Source organism: Macaca nemestrina, chromosome 10 (genome assembly GCF_043159975.1).
Source record: "Macaca nemestrina isolate mMacNem1 chromosome 10, mMacNem.hap1, whole genome shotgun sequence".
In the NCBI taxonomy this organism is placed as follows: domain Eukaryota; kingdom Metazoa; phylum Chordata; class Mammalia; order Primates; family Cercopithecidae; genus Macaca; species Macaca nemestrina.
Window position 1 is genome coordinate 53,742,721 of NC_092134.1, and position 15,091 is coordinate 53,757,811.

The window sequence follows — 15,091 nt, forward strand, 5'->3', positions numbered from 1 at the left end:
TTTATCATCTAGCACTTTCAGAATAATGATAACAGTTAATGTCGATAGTGGACATCAATGCTTTGAGTCTGATTTTACTTTTAAATTTTGCTGGTATGTTGTCATTAAACAAGATATTGTCTAGTGATTTGAGAAGGTTTTTGAAAGTCTTAAGAGAGATTTTTTTCTAATGAAGACTAATTTCTTAACACTTTGGTGTCCCATACCAGATTTCTTTCACTGACTCTGTTTCCACTTAGGATATATCATTTTTCATGGGATAAAAATTGCCTATGCCATTTAACTTGTCACTTAATTAGTCTTTTCACTTTTATTCCTGTTCCTGTTCTCTGCATTGCTATACTCAGGTTCTTCCCAAAAAGAATTTTGATCATTTTGCTCTTATCCCAAGGAATTGTGTAGCATTGTAATATCATTCCAAGCTATGGAATGAGAAGTCTAAACTTCTTGGGTTATCTATGATTTATGTTCCCTCTGTGCCTTTCGAATCCTCACCTCTGTCAAAAACTGAGGCTTTGAGATCATACCCCGCTTGCTGGCTAACATGTTAGCTTGTGTATTCTGGCAAAAGACACTAGTCTCCTGGGTTAGTTAGAGTCAAGAACAGTTTAGACTCATAGCAATAACAGTAGCTGCAGTATCATAATTTTTTTGTGTTGTTTCCCCAAGCCCCACTCTTGGCAGGTTGATATGACAAGGGCCAGGTGACACCGTATAAGCAGTCTGTTGCATTTCAGGAGAACTCTGAATCTCAACCTGCTTGCTCCTTTCATTTGCCCTTTCCATTTCTGTCCTCAGACTTCTTCTCTGTATCATCCTAATGTTTTAAGACTCCATCTCAGACAGATGCTTTCTTCCATGTCCTCCATTGTAGACCTTGTCTTTATCAAGCTTGGTACCCTTTTCAATATGTTCCTCCTATCTCCAAATATTCCAGTGTACCTTCTTGATTTGCACAGTAGCTTCAGTGTTTTCTTCTCTCTGCATAGCCTTTTTTTTTTTTTTTGTCTGATTGCTATTGTCTTCACTGCCATACTGTTATACTTTGCTGTGGTCAGTTCCTTGGTGTCTCTACAGAGAGGTTTTCTTTTTGTTGTTTGTTGGAGAGGGGTCGTGGGTTCTCACACAGAAGCCTTTAGGGCAGTGTATTGGTTAGGAATGTATTCAGTTGCAAGGAGTGGATAACCCAGCCCATAGTGTGTATAATGGATAGAGATTTGTTTCTTTTTTTTTTTTTTATGTAGAAAGTGTAGAGTTAGATAATTTCTGGTGTTGATTCTGTTTTTTAGCAACCCTCTCTTGTAAGCTTTTTCAATATGCTGTTACGTGTAATTCTTTTTTATATATATCTGCAATTCCATTAAAAACCATTTAAATTGTAACCATTCTTTAAATTACAAGGTTTTTTATAGTCTTTTCTAACTCTCCAGGTAAAAATACTCTTCCTTTATATGCTCATAGAATATAAAGCTAGAAAACGGGCCTTTATCCTAAGTTATCTATCTATATATGTATTATCTTTTCTACTAGATTATAAATTCCATTTCTTTAGTGTATCCTTTGTTACCTTCTGCAGAATGCCTTAAGGTAGACGTAGTTTACTTATTGAATGAATGAAAAAGAATGAATGAACCTTTCTTTAAGAAAACCCTGTCACTGGTGGTTGAAGTTCAGGGAAGAGATTTGTTGGCAGTAGTGTGGCTATGGAACTATAAGTTTTAAGCAGATAATTTATAGGAATTAAATGTACATATTGCTGAAAGAAAAACTTTTATTGTGCAAACTAATTTCTGAATGCACAAATATTTCTTTAATGCTATAAAAATGTATTTTCACGTACTATCAAAACAGTCTATTAATAGTAGAAATAAAATGGAAACTTTTTTTTTTCAGTGCTTAGATGAGTACGAAGATGATGAAGCAGGGCAGAAAGAGCGAAAACGAGAAGATGCAATTACACAACAGAACACTATGCAGAATGAAGCTGTAAACTTACTAGATCCAGGCAGTTCCTATCTGCTACAGGTGAGTATTTAAAAATACCAGGAAGTCACTATATATTTTAATGGCAATTTTTCAAATATGCTTCTTGAGTTGTATGTAGTAACATATCTCCCATTGCTTTCTTTCCTCCTACTTATGCCTTCCTTATCACAAGCGGGTTCTGACATCAGATGTTGGGCTCACCTTAAGCATGAACACTCTCTTCACCCTTTTCTGGCGTGGGCATCCTTTGACAGGCTGTTCTGTAGGGCCTCTCTTTTTTTTTTTTTTTTTTGAGACGGAGTCTTGCTCTGTCACCCAGGCTGGAGTGCAGTGGCCGGATCTCAGCTCACTGCAAGCTCCGCCTCCCGGGTTCACGCCATTCTCCTGCCTCAGCCTCCCGAGTAGCTGGGACTACAGGCACCCGCCACTTCGCCCGGCTAGTTTTTTGTATTTTTTAGTAGAGACGGGGTTTCACCGTATTAGCCAGGATGGTCTCGATCTCCTGACCTCATGATCCGCCCGTCTCGGCCTCCCAAAGTGCTGGGATTACAGGCTTGAGCCACCGCGCCCGGCCGAGGGCCTCTCTTTACTCCTGCTGAGACTCGGAGAACTCTTTTCGGATTGCTCCTCCATGGGGACTCTTCCTCAACTTGAGTAGGTTTTGGCAACTCCAGGCCAGACTGCCACTCCATGTGGACATTCACTTCATCTTGCCTGGGCTCTGGCACAGAATACCCCATGCCAGGCTGCCTCTGAGATGGTAGATATTTTTTACTGTGCTAGAGCTCTTATCACCCTTTTCTGAACCACCCTCTTGAGAAGGTAAACTTCACATTCCACCTGGGACTCTGGCTACCCCTTTAGGAGACTCCCTTTATGACCTTGCCTCACGAATGAGGGCTTCCCTTCCCTGCTTTGTAGAAATCTTTCTCATTCTGCTCCGGCTCTGATATCTTAGGTCAGAGTGAGTGAGCTCTGCTATGTGGGCAGTCTCCTTAGTTTGCTCGGACTTGAATTCTCTATGCCAGGCAGCTCTTCTTTCTGGCAGATTCTCGTATTCTGATACCCTGATCTGAGCCATTGTGTTTCCTCACGTTGCTCTGCCCTGCCTAATGGCTTTAGGACTTAATTGTTCAGGAAAGGAAGGGGAAGGATGAGTTTTTCCTTTTAAAATCTTCATTAATTTGATAAAGCTCTTATTTTTCATTTTATCAGTTATACATTAGAGAAATTTTATTCTGCAGTCATCTTCAGCAGTATATCATATTAAATTATACATGCCAATATAGATATTTTAAGTTAGTTCTGAGGGTCAGTTAGCATGTTATGCCATAATTTTACTGAGGGCTGTGGCTTTGTTGCTGGATTATTTGAATAACATCAGTATTACTTTGCTGTATTCATCTGGGCTCGTATTTGTCTGATTATTTCACCTATGCTTTTATACTTGTTTATACGTTGGAAGTTCTGATCTGCCACTGCAGACTCTGTTCATGGGGATTTCCTTATTGATCATTATAAGCTTGAATAAAGCAGAGTGTTTTATTTAAATTCACACAAAATAGTTTGTGCTTTGCCAACATTTTCTCAGTTCTACATAGATCTTTCCCCTTCCCTTTAGTAATAGAAACCATCCCATTGCAGGGAAGATTATTTCAGAACAAGTATATTTGAGATCAGTTGTATAACAGACTTAAGGATTTTTGGGAGATCTAATTACATAGTCTTTGAAACTTTTAAGACCAGTACCAGTCTTAACAGTTGTACTTTTTACAAGCAGTTTCAGTGATACTAGTATAGCAGTCTCCCCTTATCAAAGGGAGTTCTCTTCCAAGACCTCCAATGGATGCCTGAAATATAGATAGTACTGAACGCTATTTATACTATGCACAGATTTGTTTTTCCTTCCTTTTTTTTCATGGATAGAAGATTTGTTCTTATCATAAATCTTAGCAACTTCAGGGTATGATTTTTCTTTCTTTCATTATTAAGTTGAGAATTTTTACCTTTTCATTTAAGGGAAGCACTTTATAGCTTCTCTTTGGCATATCAGAATTGCTAGCATCACTACTCTTGTACTTTGGGACAATTACTAAATAAAAGAAAAGTTAATTGAACACAGTCACTGGGATACCACAACAGTTAGTCTGATAGCCAGGGTGGCTCCCAAATGACCAATAGGTAGGGAGCATAGACACTGTGGATACGTTTTACAAAGCGATTAGGCCCTGGGCAAGATGGAGCAGGACAGCACCAAGTTTCATCATGCTAGTCAGGACAACTCACAGTTTAAAGTTTATGAATTTTTTATTTTTTGTGTTTTGCATTTAATATTTTAATTAAGTTATAATTTAAATAATAATTTAAATTTATTAATTAAAATTATTAAATAATACAATATTAAAAATTTAATTTTATTAATGCCCACGGGTTGACCATGGGTAACTGAAACTGTAGAAAGTGAAAACTTGGATAAAGGGAAAAGGACTACTGTATTTCTTCATTTTTTGTCCCTATTTAGTATGGAGTAGTAATTATTAAAGTACCAAAAATTATGTAGTTGTTTCTTTGCCTAGAAATTTTTGTGGCTATAGAAATATAGTTAAGACATCTAAGGTAACATTTATATTTGTGTGGAATTTTGTTCTAACATGTAAGAATGTTAAGCATTTTCCTCTTTAAAATTATTAGGGACTTCAGTGAACATAATGTCCGCTGCCTTCATCCATTTTGTCGCAGTGATCTCACTTATATGTGGAATCCAAAACAGTCAAACTCATAGAAGTAGAGAGTAGAATGGTGATTACCAGAGGCTAAGGTAGATGGAGAAAGGAGAAACATTGGCTAGGGTGCGAAGTTACAGTTAGATAGGAGGAATAATTTGTTTTATTGCACAGCAAGGTGATTATAGTTCATAATAATGTATATTTCAAAATAGCTAAGTATTTTAAATGTTCTCACCAGAAAGAAGTGATAAGGGCCTGGTGCAATGGCTCATGCCTGTAATCCCAGCACTCTGGGAGGCCGAAGTGGGTGGATCACTTGATGCCAGAAGTTCAAGACCAGCCTGGCCAACATGGCAAAACCCCGTCTCTACTAAAAATACAACAATTAGCTGAGCATGGTGGTGTTCACCTGTAATCCCAGCTACTCAAGAGGCTGAGGCGCAAGAATTACTTGAACCTTGCACCTGGGTGCGGTCACGTGATGCGTATTTGAAGGTGATGAGTATTTGAAGTCATCTGTATAGGCCGTTCTTTGCATTGCTCTAAAGAGATGCCTGAGATTGGGTAATTTATAAGAAAAAGAGGTTTAATTGCCTCACAGGTTCTACAGGCTGTACAAGCATGGCACCAACATCTTCTCAGCTTCTCATGAGGCCCTCAGGGAGCTACTCATGACTGAAGGCAAAGTGGAAGCAGGCACATCACATGATAGGAGCAGGAGCAAGAGAGAGAGGGGGCATGTCCCATACTCTTAACCAGATCTCATTGGTGCTAAACCATTCATGAGAAATCCAGTCCCATGATCCAGTCACCTTCCAACAGGCCCCACCTCCAACACTGGAGATTATATTTCAACATGAGATTTGGAGGGGACATCGAAAATATATCAGACGGACATGCTAATTACTGTAATTTGATCCTTCCAAAATATATACATGTATTGAAATAAAAATATCACTTTGAATCTTATACATATATATAAATATTATTTGTCAATTAAAAATAAAGCTAAAAAAATTATAAGGGATTCTTTCACTGCACCATATAGGTTAATTTTTTTTCTCTCTCTAACATTTCTAATTTAAGATATGCCCAGTTTTCTTTTTTTGGCCAGGATATGGAAATCACTTTAAACTTTTAATTGCCCATTTTTAACATGCATGAGAAGGCTACCGCCCCTCCCAGTCTCTAATCATACTGATATAATCTATCCAGTGTGGGAAACATTTTACTTTTAAAAGTTTTTTTTGTTGTTGTTTTTTGAGATGGAGTCTGGAGTGCAGTGGCACGATATCGGCTCACTGCAACCTCTGCCTCCTTGGTTCAAGTGATTCTCCTGTCTCAGCCTCCCAAGTAGCTGTGATTACAGGCACTTACCTCCACGCCGGGCTAATTGTTGTATTTTTAGTAGAGACAGGGTTTCACCATGTTGGCCAGGCTGGTTTTCAATTCCAGACCTTAGGTGATCTGCCTGCATTGGCCTCCCAAAGTGCTGGGATTATAGGCTTGAGCCACTGCACCCTGCCTAAAGTTTATACTTTGATTACAAGAATCATTATAAAATAACATTTAGCTTCAAAATGTATAATCTCTAATAAAAGACCGTATTCAAATCCACCAATAAGGAATAAACTTAAGTGTCGTCTGTGTGCTTCAAAATCTTAACTATTGAAATACTAGCCATATACCAGAAATAAGTATAGCTTAAATTTTGATTATTTGTATATCTCAGACTTGAGTATGGAATGACTGTAATGACAAAACCGCAGTTACTTTTGCACCAACCTAGTATGTGGAAGTTCTAATTTTATCAACTGCATCAGGCTAGCAGTGTGGAAAATACTGTGTAAAACTTACTTACTGAGGTATGTTTTAAGTGACTATTTTTTTTAAAAAAAACCCAAACAACTGTAGATACATGTAGAAATCTGATATTTTTACATGACTTCTGGTTAGCATACTTAACTCAAAACTTGTCTGATACTGACTTTTAAGTCATTTATAATTGGATCAAAGTGTGAAATTACTATAATGCCACTGCAATTTAGAGTTGCTGAAAATGCCCTCCATTTTACATTTCTGTTTTTGTTAAAATTCTACTCTACATATCTATTACTCTAAGTTTTACCATATTACAGAAAATGTCTGTTTCAAGCCTCAGAAATAGTGTTTGTTGGCCCGGGCGTGGTGGCTCACGCCTGTAATCCCAGCACTTTGGGAGGCTGAGGTGGGCGGATCACAAGGTCAGGAGACTGAGACCATCCTGTGAATGGTGAAACCCTGTATCTACTAAAAGTACAAAAAATTAGCCAGGCGTGGTGGCGGGCGCCTGTAGTCCCAGCTACTCAGGAGGCTGAGGCAGGAGAATGGCATGAACCCAGAAGGTGGAACTTGCAGTGAGCCGAGATCACGCCACTGCACTCCAGCCTAGGCGACTGAGCGAGACTCCATCTCAAAAAAAAAAAATTAGTGTTTGTTGTCAAGTTATTTGTACCATTTCAGTTGATATACCAGTAACCCACACATGAATAAATCTAGTAAGGGTTGTTCTCATTTAGCAATTTTGCTGACTCCATTTCAGTAAAAGGCAGTCTGGGCAATCAAGCTGATGTGGCATGTTCTGAGGTATTTCAAATATAACCCAAATGAGAGAGATGTGAGAGAAATGATATGTGTTGTTTCAGAACTTTATTTTGGAGATTCTGGCATTTTTCTCATGCATGTATAGACAGACATCATATGCCTTAGTTTAGTTCATATAGGGTAATATCAGGGAATTTAATAAAAGAAGCTGTTTGTAAAATGTTAATCCAAATACTGTTTGTGAAACTAGTAGGGGAAAAACTTTTTTTTTTGAGACGTGGTCTTGCTCTGTTGCACAGGCTGGAATATAGTAGTGTGATCTCAGCTCACTGCCACCTGTGCCTCCTGAGTTCAAGCAGTCCACCCACTTCAGCCTCCCGAGTAGCTGGGACTACAGGTGCATGCCACTTCACCCAGCTAATTTTTGTATTTTAGGTAGAGACAGAGTTTCGCCATGTTGCCTAGGCTGGTTTTGACCTTCTGGGCTCAAGTGATCCACTCCCCTTGGCCTTCCAAAGTGCTAGGATTACAGGTATGAGCCACTGCGCCCAGCTGGAAAAAATTCTGTATGAGTCATTATCACTCACATTTAATAAGGTATACTTTGAGTGAGTATACATAAGCTTAATATTTCTTTCTACTTTATTTAAATAGCCATCTAAATAAATAGGGGATCTGTTTTACGTGTTTGGTACAAAATTACAGATTAGTGGGTATCTGCTTAATCAAAAGTACAGATTAGTGGGTATCTGCTAAATGACAGGCAGATAAGAAACTCTTTAAAGTCTGCTTGCCAGGTTTTGTTGTTGTCCTGCTGTAAGAACAACTGATGCTCAGGGATGGTTAAAGTGTCTTTGTATCAACTGTCAAGGCATGACTTCCCCAGCCCTAAGCCTGTTTGTGGGGTCAAACCCATGTACGTAGTCACTGGAGTATCTTGTCACCTGGTTATTTCCTGCTGCTGATTATTTCCCAAGTGGTACTTTTTTGTAACTGTAGATTACCAAGGAAGTTATTTCCCTAAGTTGTCAGTATATATTTATTGCATACTAGGCGAACTGGGGTTTTGGGGGAGAAAGAAAGGAATTGCTGGTGGAGGGTCCCTATCTGCCAGACACTTACATTTTACTTAGAATATAAGATATATACATGAAAAATTGGGACAAAAATTTTATTAAACTAAGTAATATAGGCTTCTGTAATGGGAATTTATTGACTTGGAATAATTAAGACAGACTTACTCAAATTCCATGCAGAAAATTCAATTAAGATTTTTCCTTATCCCAGTTAGTTTTATGTTGGTTTTAGCTATCAAATTGAAATTGAAAGCCTATTTGGAAGGGACTGTGCTAATTTTACTCACTTATGTCATTTTATCTCCACAACAACCCAATAAAATAGGCACTGTTATTCCATTTTAGAGATAAGTAGACACTGATAGAGGATAAACCCATAGTCTCCTAGCTGCTGAGTAGCCTGTCTGCTTGGAAATTTGATCTGATCCTTCCTCTTAATCATATGGTTTGCTGTACTGGTTCCCCACATTGCTAGTCTTTTATTGCATCATGCAGTCAGTATTTACTCTTTTACTCTGGAACTGGTTATCTTATAAAGGTATTCTTTTGCTTTAACTGGATGAGAACTTCTTTAATTGTAGGATTTCTCTTGGCAACTTAATGATTAATTAGGAAAAAAGTTAACAATTTTTAAAGACATCATTTGATTTTGACCTGTTTCATTAAAGTGAAACTGCAGAAGTATTTGGAGAACCTAGACTGTCAAAAGATTGAACAGAGAAATGACTGCCTAGTTATTTGCAAGGTAACAATTTTTCTACCCCAATGGTTAATGTTAACTTTCAGCAATCTTTTTTTTAGTAGCTTAGAATCAGCACAATATTAAAATGTACTTTTTCACTTTTCATTTTTAGCTGTATATATAGTCTTTAAAAATAGGAACTGATTACTATATGCATATGGTGAGTTATAAGTTTTAGAAAAAATGATGGCATAAAAAAGACAAAGGGAGATATATAAAGACTGTAAGGCCGGGCATGGTGGCTCACACTTGTAATCCCAGCACTTTGGGAGGCTGAGGTGGGTGGATCACCTGAGGTCAGGAGTTTGAGACCAACCTGACCAACATGGAGAAACCCCGTCTCTACTAAAAATACAAAACTAGCTGGACATGGTGGCATATGCCTGTAATCCCAGCTACTCAGGAGACTGAGGCAGGAGAATCGCTTGAACCCTGAAGGCGGAGGTTGCAGTGAGCCAAGATTGCACCATTGCACTCCAGCCTGGGCAACAAGAGCGAAACTCCGTCTCAAAAAAAAAAAAAAAAGAATATAATAGTGGTACTTTTTAATGCCCCTTGACTTTCAAAGGGATTTAAGCTGACTGGGTGATGAATGATGCCCCCAGCCTTGTCCATTTTCTGAGCTTTAAAAATACTTCTTTATTAAAAACATCATTTTAAAAAAGTGATTGATTTGGACTGAAAAATCAGATGTAGACTTCTGTTTTGTTTGAGCAGCAATATGTGAATTTTTTAAACCAGTAATTGCTTCAAGTTGGTCTTTTAAAAATTAAGATATTCTCTGCCGGGTGCAGTGGCTCACGCCTGTAATCTCAACGCTTTGGGAGGCTGAGGCAGGTGGATCACGAGGTCAGGAGATCGAGACCATCCTGGCAAACACGGTGAAACCCCGTCTCTATTAAAAAAATACAAAAAATTAGCCTGGCGTGGTGGCGGGCGCCTGTAGTCCTAGGTACTCGGGAGGCTGAGGCAGGAGAATGGCATGAACCTGGGAGGCGGAGCTTGCAGTGAGCCAGGATCGCGCCACTGCCCTCTAGCCTGGGTGACAGAGCAAGACTCCGTCTCAGAAAAAAATTTAGATATTCTCTATCAACTATTTTATATAATCAGTAATTGTGTACATACATACTCAAACTGATACGTAATTATTTTTACTTTACAGGAGCCACCTAGAACAGTTTCAGGCAGATATAAAAGGTAAGAATCCTTATGACTTAAACATATTGTAGGCATGAATGTAATATCTGTCTGACATTGACTTAACTAGAACTGTTTAAAGTAGCTCTTTGAAAAGTAACGAACCTTACTTACTATTGTGCTCTTAAAAATAAATTACATTGTAAGCAGGAGTATAATGTCTGCCTGACCATGGCTTACTCTGACATGCCGCAGTCTTTGAAAAATAAATGTTGATGAACTTTGCAAAATAAATGCCTTGAATTGTTATTTCTCATGTATTTAAATATTGAAAATACAAGTAGACCCATCTGTATTAGTTAGCTCGGAGTGCCATAACAAAATACCATAGACTGATGGCTTAAACAACAGAAATTTATTTTCTCACATTTCTGCAGGCTGCATGTCCACCATTGTCAGGTTCTGGTGAGGACTCTCTTCCTGCCTTATAGGTAGCCACTTTCTCACTGTGTCCTCACACGGCAGAGAGAAAGAGAAAGAGAGAGGGAGGAAGAGGGGAAAGTAAGCTTTCTGAGGTCCCTTCTTAATAAAGGAACTAATCCCATCATGAGGGTCTCATCCTCGTGACCTCATTTAAACCCAATTATGTCCCAAGGGCTCCATCTCATTGAAGGTTATGGCTTCAACATACGAATTTTGGGAGGACACAGATCGCATTGCACCACCTGTACACAATGAGTAACACTTCTACCAGAGAATGTGTTTGTGCGTGTTTATGTATAGGAAGAAAATCAGAATTGGGTACAAGTGGAGGTGTCTAGGATAGTCACTTCCTTCTTCCCTGTTGAGTCCATAAATGTTGCAGAAGCATGTGGTCATACTTGTGCTAATAATCCTAGAATGATAAATCTTATTGGGTACTTACTGTGTCCAAAGTGCTTTACATAGAGTTCTTTCAATTCTCATGATTATCTTATAAGGCAGGAATAATATTTATTTCCATTTTATAGATGAGAGACATGAGGTTAAATAAGTAGAATAATTTTTCTGGGGTTAAAAACCTAGTCAACAGTAAAATCGATTTGAATTCTGGCAACCTGACTCTAGAGCCCATATTTTTATTAACTATGTAAGACCACCTGCCTAGTTTATACATGTAAAACCCTTATTTTCATCTATTTGTATGTTGGAGTTTAAAATAATTAGGCTATAAATAAAACATTCATTAACCAATACTCTATTTTTACACTGTTATATAAAAATAAAATTTAATTTTTGTCATGGGCTACAGTATTTATTAGCAACAGAAAGAGATGAGAAGGTCAAGATAATCAGCAAGAGTAAATCTGAAATAGTTTCTGGCACATGGGAAAACAATCAGTACGTTTACTACTGTTACTGCTTTTATTTTCATTTCTGGGTAATTTTGATGTAGGTATAATAAAACCTGTTTTTGTTTGCCTTTTTTGTTTTTTTTTTTTTTTGAGACGGAGTCTCGCTCTGTTGCCCAGGCTGGAGTGCAGTGGCACAATCTTGACTCACTGCAAGCTGTGCCTCCTGGGTTCACGCCATTCTCCTGCCTCAGCCTTCTGAGTAGTTGGAACTACAGGTGCCCGCCACCACGCCTGGCTAATTTTTTGTATTTTTAGTAGAGAAGGGATTTCACCGTGTTATCCAAGATGGTCTCTATCTCCTGACCTTGTGATCTGCCCACCTCGGCCTCCCAAAGTGCTGGGATTACAGGTGTAAGCCACCGCACCCCGGCCCTTTTGTTTACCATTAATAGTTTAAACTGGAAAAAAAATCCTTTTTCTTTTTCCAGAAATAATTATGAAATAGCCTTGATGTGGCCTGTTCCCATACCACATTCTCAAACCAAAAATTTTTAAGCATTAGTTTTTGGTTGGAGACTAAAGATAAAGTGTGGCAACTTAACAAGTTTGTTGTATTGATCTTATACATTTAGTTCTTATGAAACAATAGTCTTAAATTACGAATGACACTTTTCAAATTTGTGTTCTTTAATTCGAATCAAGAGGGGAATAATTTTATAAATCCTATCAAAAGCTTTATTTACATGTCATTGTGTTAAATCAGAAGGCAAACTTATTCTTGTATAAATTTTTGTGAAACTTTTGAGACTGTTACTTGTGACATGTCCATGTGTTTGTTTTTTTCATACTTGTATTCTCATAGCCTAGAGCATGTGGTTTGTTACTTTTCAGCTTTCAAAGATTTGCCCCTGTTTAATACTGTTATAAATATCTTAAAACTTCCCATCATTTTTTATTCGTTTGGAGCTCCCATTTCAATGCCATCTAAAAAGAAAAAAAAACCACACACACACATATAAACTTAAAAAGCCACAAAACCTAGAGTCTATATATGAAATTATCTCTTATCTAGTAGAAGTGTGTTACATTTTATATCAACAGTTCGTTATTTTCATTAATCTGTCAGCAAGTTATAGCAATGACTAGAGAATAGATGTTTCTTAGTGAAGGTGTCTGCTGACTAATGGGAATGAAGAAAAGGGAGAATAGAGTAAAAGAAATTTGGCATCTCATGTAAGAAAATATTTCCAGTAAACCTAGTAGCTTAGTTTTTATATATATAACTGAAAATAGAAAATATTTTCAGTAAACTAAATAACATGAGAAATTATATATAATATGTAAATTATATATTGTATATTTATATAAAATACATATATAATATATAAGATTTACATATAAATAGATATAAGATCTATATATAAATATATATATAAATTTTATATAACTAGAAATAACTCTTAAAGTCATTAGAAGGTTCAAACACCCAGAAGATTCATTTGAGTGTATGCTCTTATAAGTTATGAATTAAATACTTAATTTTTCTCACAAATAAGAATGTACACTTTTAGCCTTGAGTCTGTTACATGCTCAGTCTAATTATGCTGTTTTTTAAACTTGAATTGACTTACGTAGAATGTGTCTTACATATTCCCGGTTTTCCTTATAAAAATGTGTTTAACTGTAGGGAACTATTTGAAGGTGAGGGTTATGTAATTTCTGAAACTCAAGATTTAGTAAAGGTGGATTGGTGTTATGAATTTGTGGGGTTTTTTTTTTTCAATGTGTAATTTTCTTTTTCTTTTCTTTTCTTTTTTTTTTTTAATTTTTGGTAGAGACAGGATCTCTCCGTGTTTCCCAGGGTGATCTCAAACTCAAGTGATCCTCTCAACTCTGCCTCCCAGAGTACTCAGATTAGAGGCATGAGCCACTGTGCCTAGCCTCAATGTGTAATTTTCTTAACAAAATTTTTATTTGGAAAGTAAATTTGTAGTGCATTGGTTAAAAACTTTTAAAAAAGAAAAGAAAAGGCAAGATAGTCTTAAGGACTTATAAAGGGCAGGATTAGCCAGGGTATGCAACTTACTATTCATAAATAACAGGTGAAGTTAGTGTAGTGGCTCATGCCTGTAATCCCAGCAACTCAGAAGGCTAAGGTGGAGGATTACTTGAGGGCCAGAAATTTGAGACCAGCTTGGGCAACATAGCAAGACAACATCTCTTAAAAAAGTAGAAAGAAAAAGAAAAAAATTAGTTGGGTGCTTGTAGTAAGCACTTGTAGTCCTAGCTGCAGTGGAGGCTGAGGTGTGAGATGGGAAGCTCACTTGAGCCCCAGAGTCTTCCATGATTGGTGCCACCTCACTCCAGCTTGGGAGACAGTGAGATCCCAACTCTAAATAAAACAAACAACAGGGGAAACAAGACAAACAGTGTTTTACCATTCAGTTAGTTATTAACTGGCTCTTGTTTTCACAAATATGCTTAATTCAGTATTATTTTATTAAGCAACATTTATGCAAAGTAATAAGTGCTTCTCAGCACTTCTCTACCTACCCCCTCCCCTCCAAGTAACCTTAATAGGTTTAGTAGTTTTTAAAGCACTTTCACATACATTACCTGATAGTTAGCCTCATCAGGTGACAGCCAGGGCAGGCATGTCTTTCACAGATGAGGAAAAAGGCTTTGTTTACTTCAGTGAACTATTTTACCACATTCCATCTGAGCAGAAAGAGGAAATATTACTAGTTTTTGTTTTTATAAAGAGCATAGACACATCAAGATATGAATGTCAGAAAATATTAACCTTAGCCAAAATTTTGATGTTAAGCCCTATTTCATATCTGCAGTGTTTCACAGTATTATTATAGTTTTATAGTTCATGTAACTTCGTCAGGACTTTTCTTTCCTTAATACTTTTTGCAACTACTGCATATGATCAAGATAGAAACATTATACAACTTAAACATTGTTTTCTCCATTTAAAAAGTAATGCATACCCACTAGAAGATTTAATAAATAAAGAAAGGATTAGAAAATCTTACCAAAATCTAAGTCAAGCACTGTTAACATTGCTTTTACTTTTTACTTCCAGTTTGTTTTTTTAGGCTTTTTGTATGTATAACCGTGAGCATAATGGATGTACACTTTTACATTCTGGTTTACTCCTCACCTAATGTAACATGAGTATCTTCACCTTTTAGTTCTCTAAATAATGGCTAGTATCAACTGAGTGATTTCTGCCTTTTAAATGAAGTATAGCATAAATATATCAGAAATCCTCACTATCACTGCTGTGGTGACCCATAATTTCTGTCTACTTTATTTGGATAAATATCCAAATATTTTGTCTACTTTATTTGGATTCTTTTTCTTCGGGGTCAGAATTTTCTTGCAAAGTCAATTCTGTTATAGTGCTTGCTTTGGAAATGCAAATTGGTCCTAATTGGTACATTAGGGAACAATTTGACCCTACCTCAAATTTTACTTTTGCTTACACACAGTTTTGTT

At 37.1% G+C, this 15,091-nt stretch overlaps 1 protein-coding gene across 2 annotated transcripts in view; it reads left to right on the forward strand.

The window, feature by feature from the left end:
- LOC105473306 (pro-apoptotic WT1 regulator) overlaps positions 1–15,091 on the forward strand; it is a 92,457-nt gene that overhangs the window by 50,624 nt on the left and 26,742 nt on the right. For both annotated transcript variants that reach the window (XM_011727055.2, XM_011727056.3), the window contains exons 2-3: positions 1,894–2,025; positions 10,276–10,310. In XM_011727055.2, the coding sequence (XP_011725357.1) occupies positions 1,894–2,025; positions 10,276–10,310 (167 nt within the window). The remainder of the gene's footprint in view (positions 1–1,893; positions 2,026–10,275; positions 10,311–15,091) is intronic.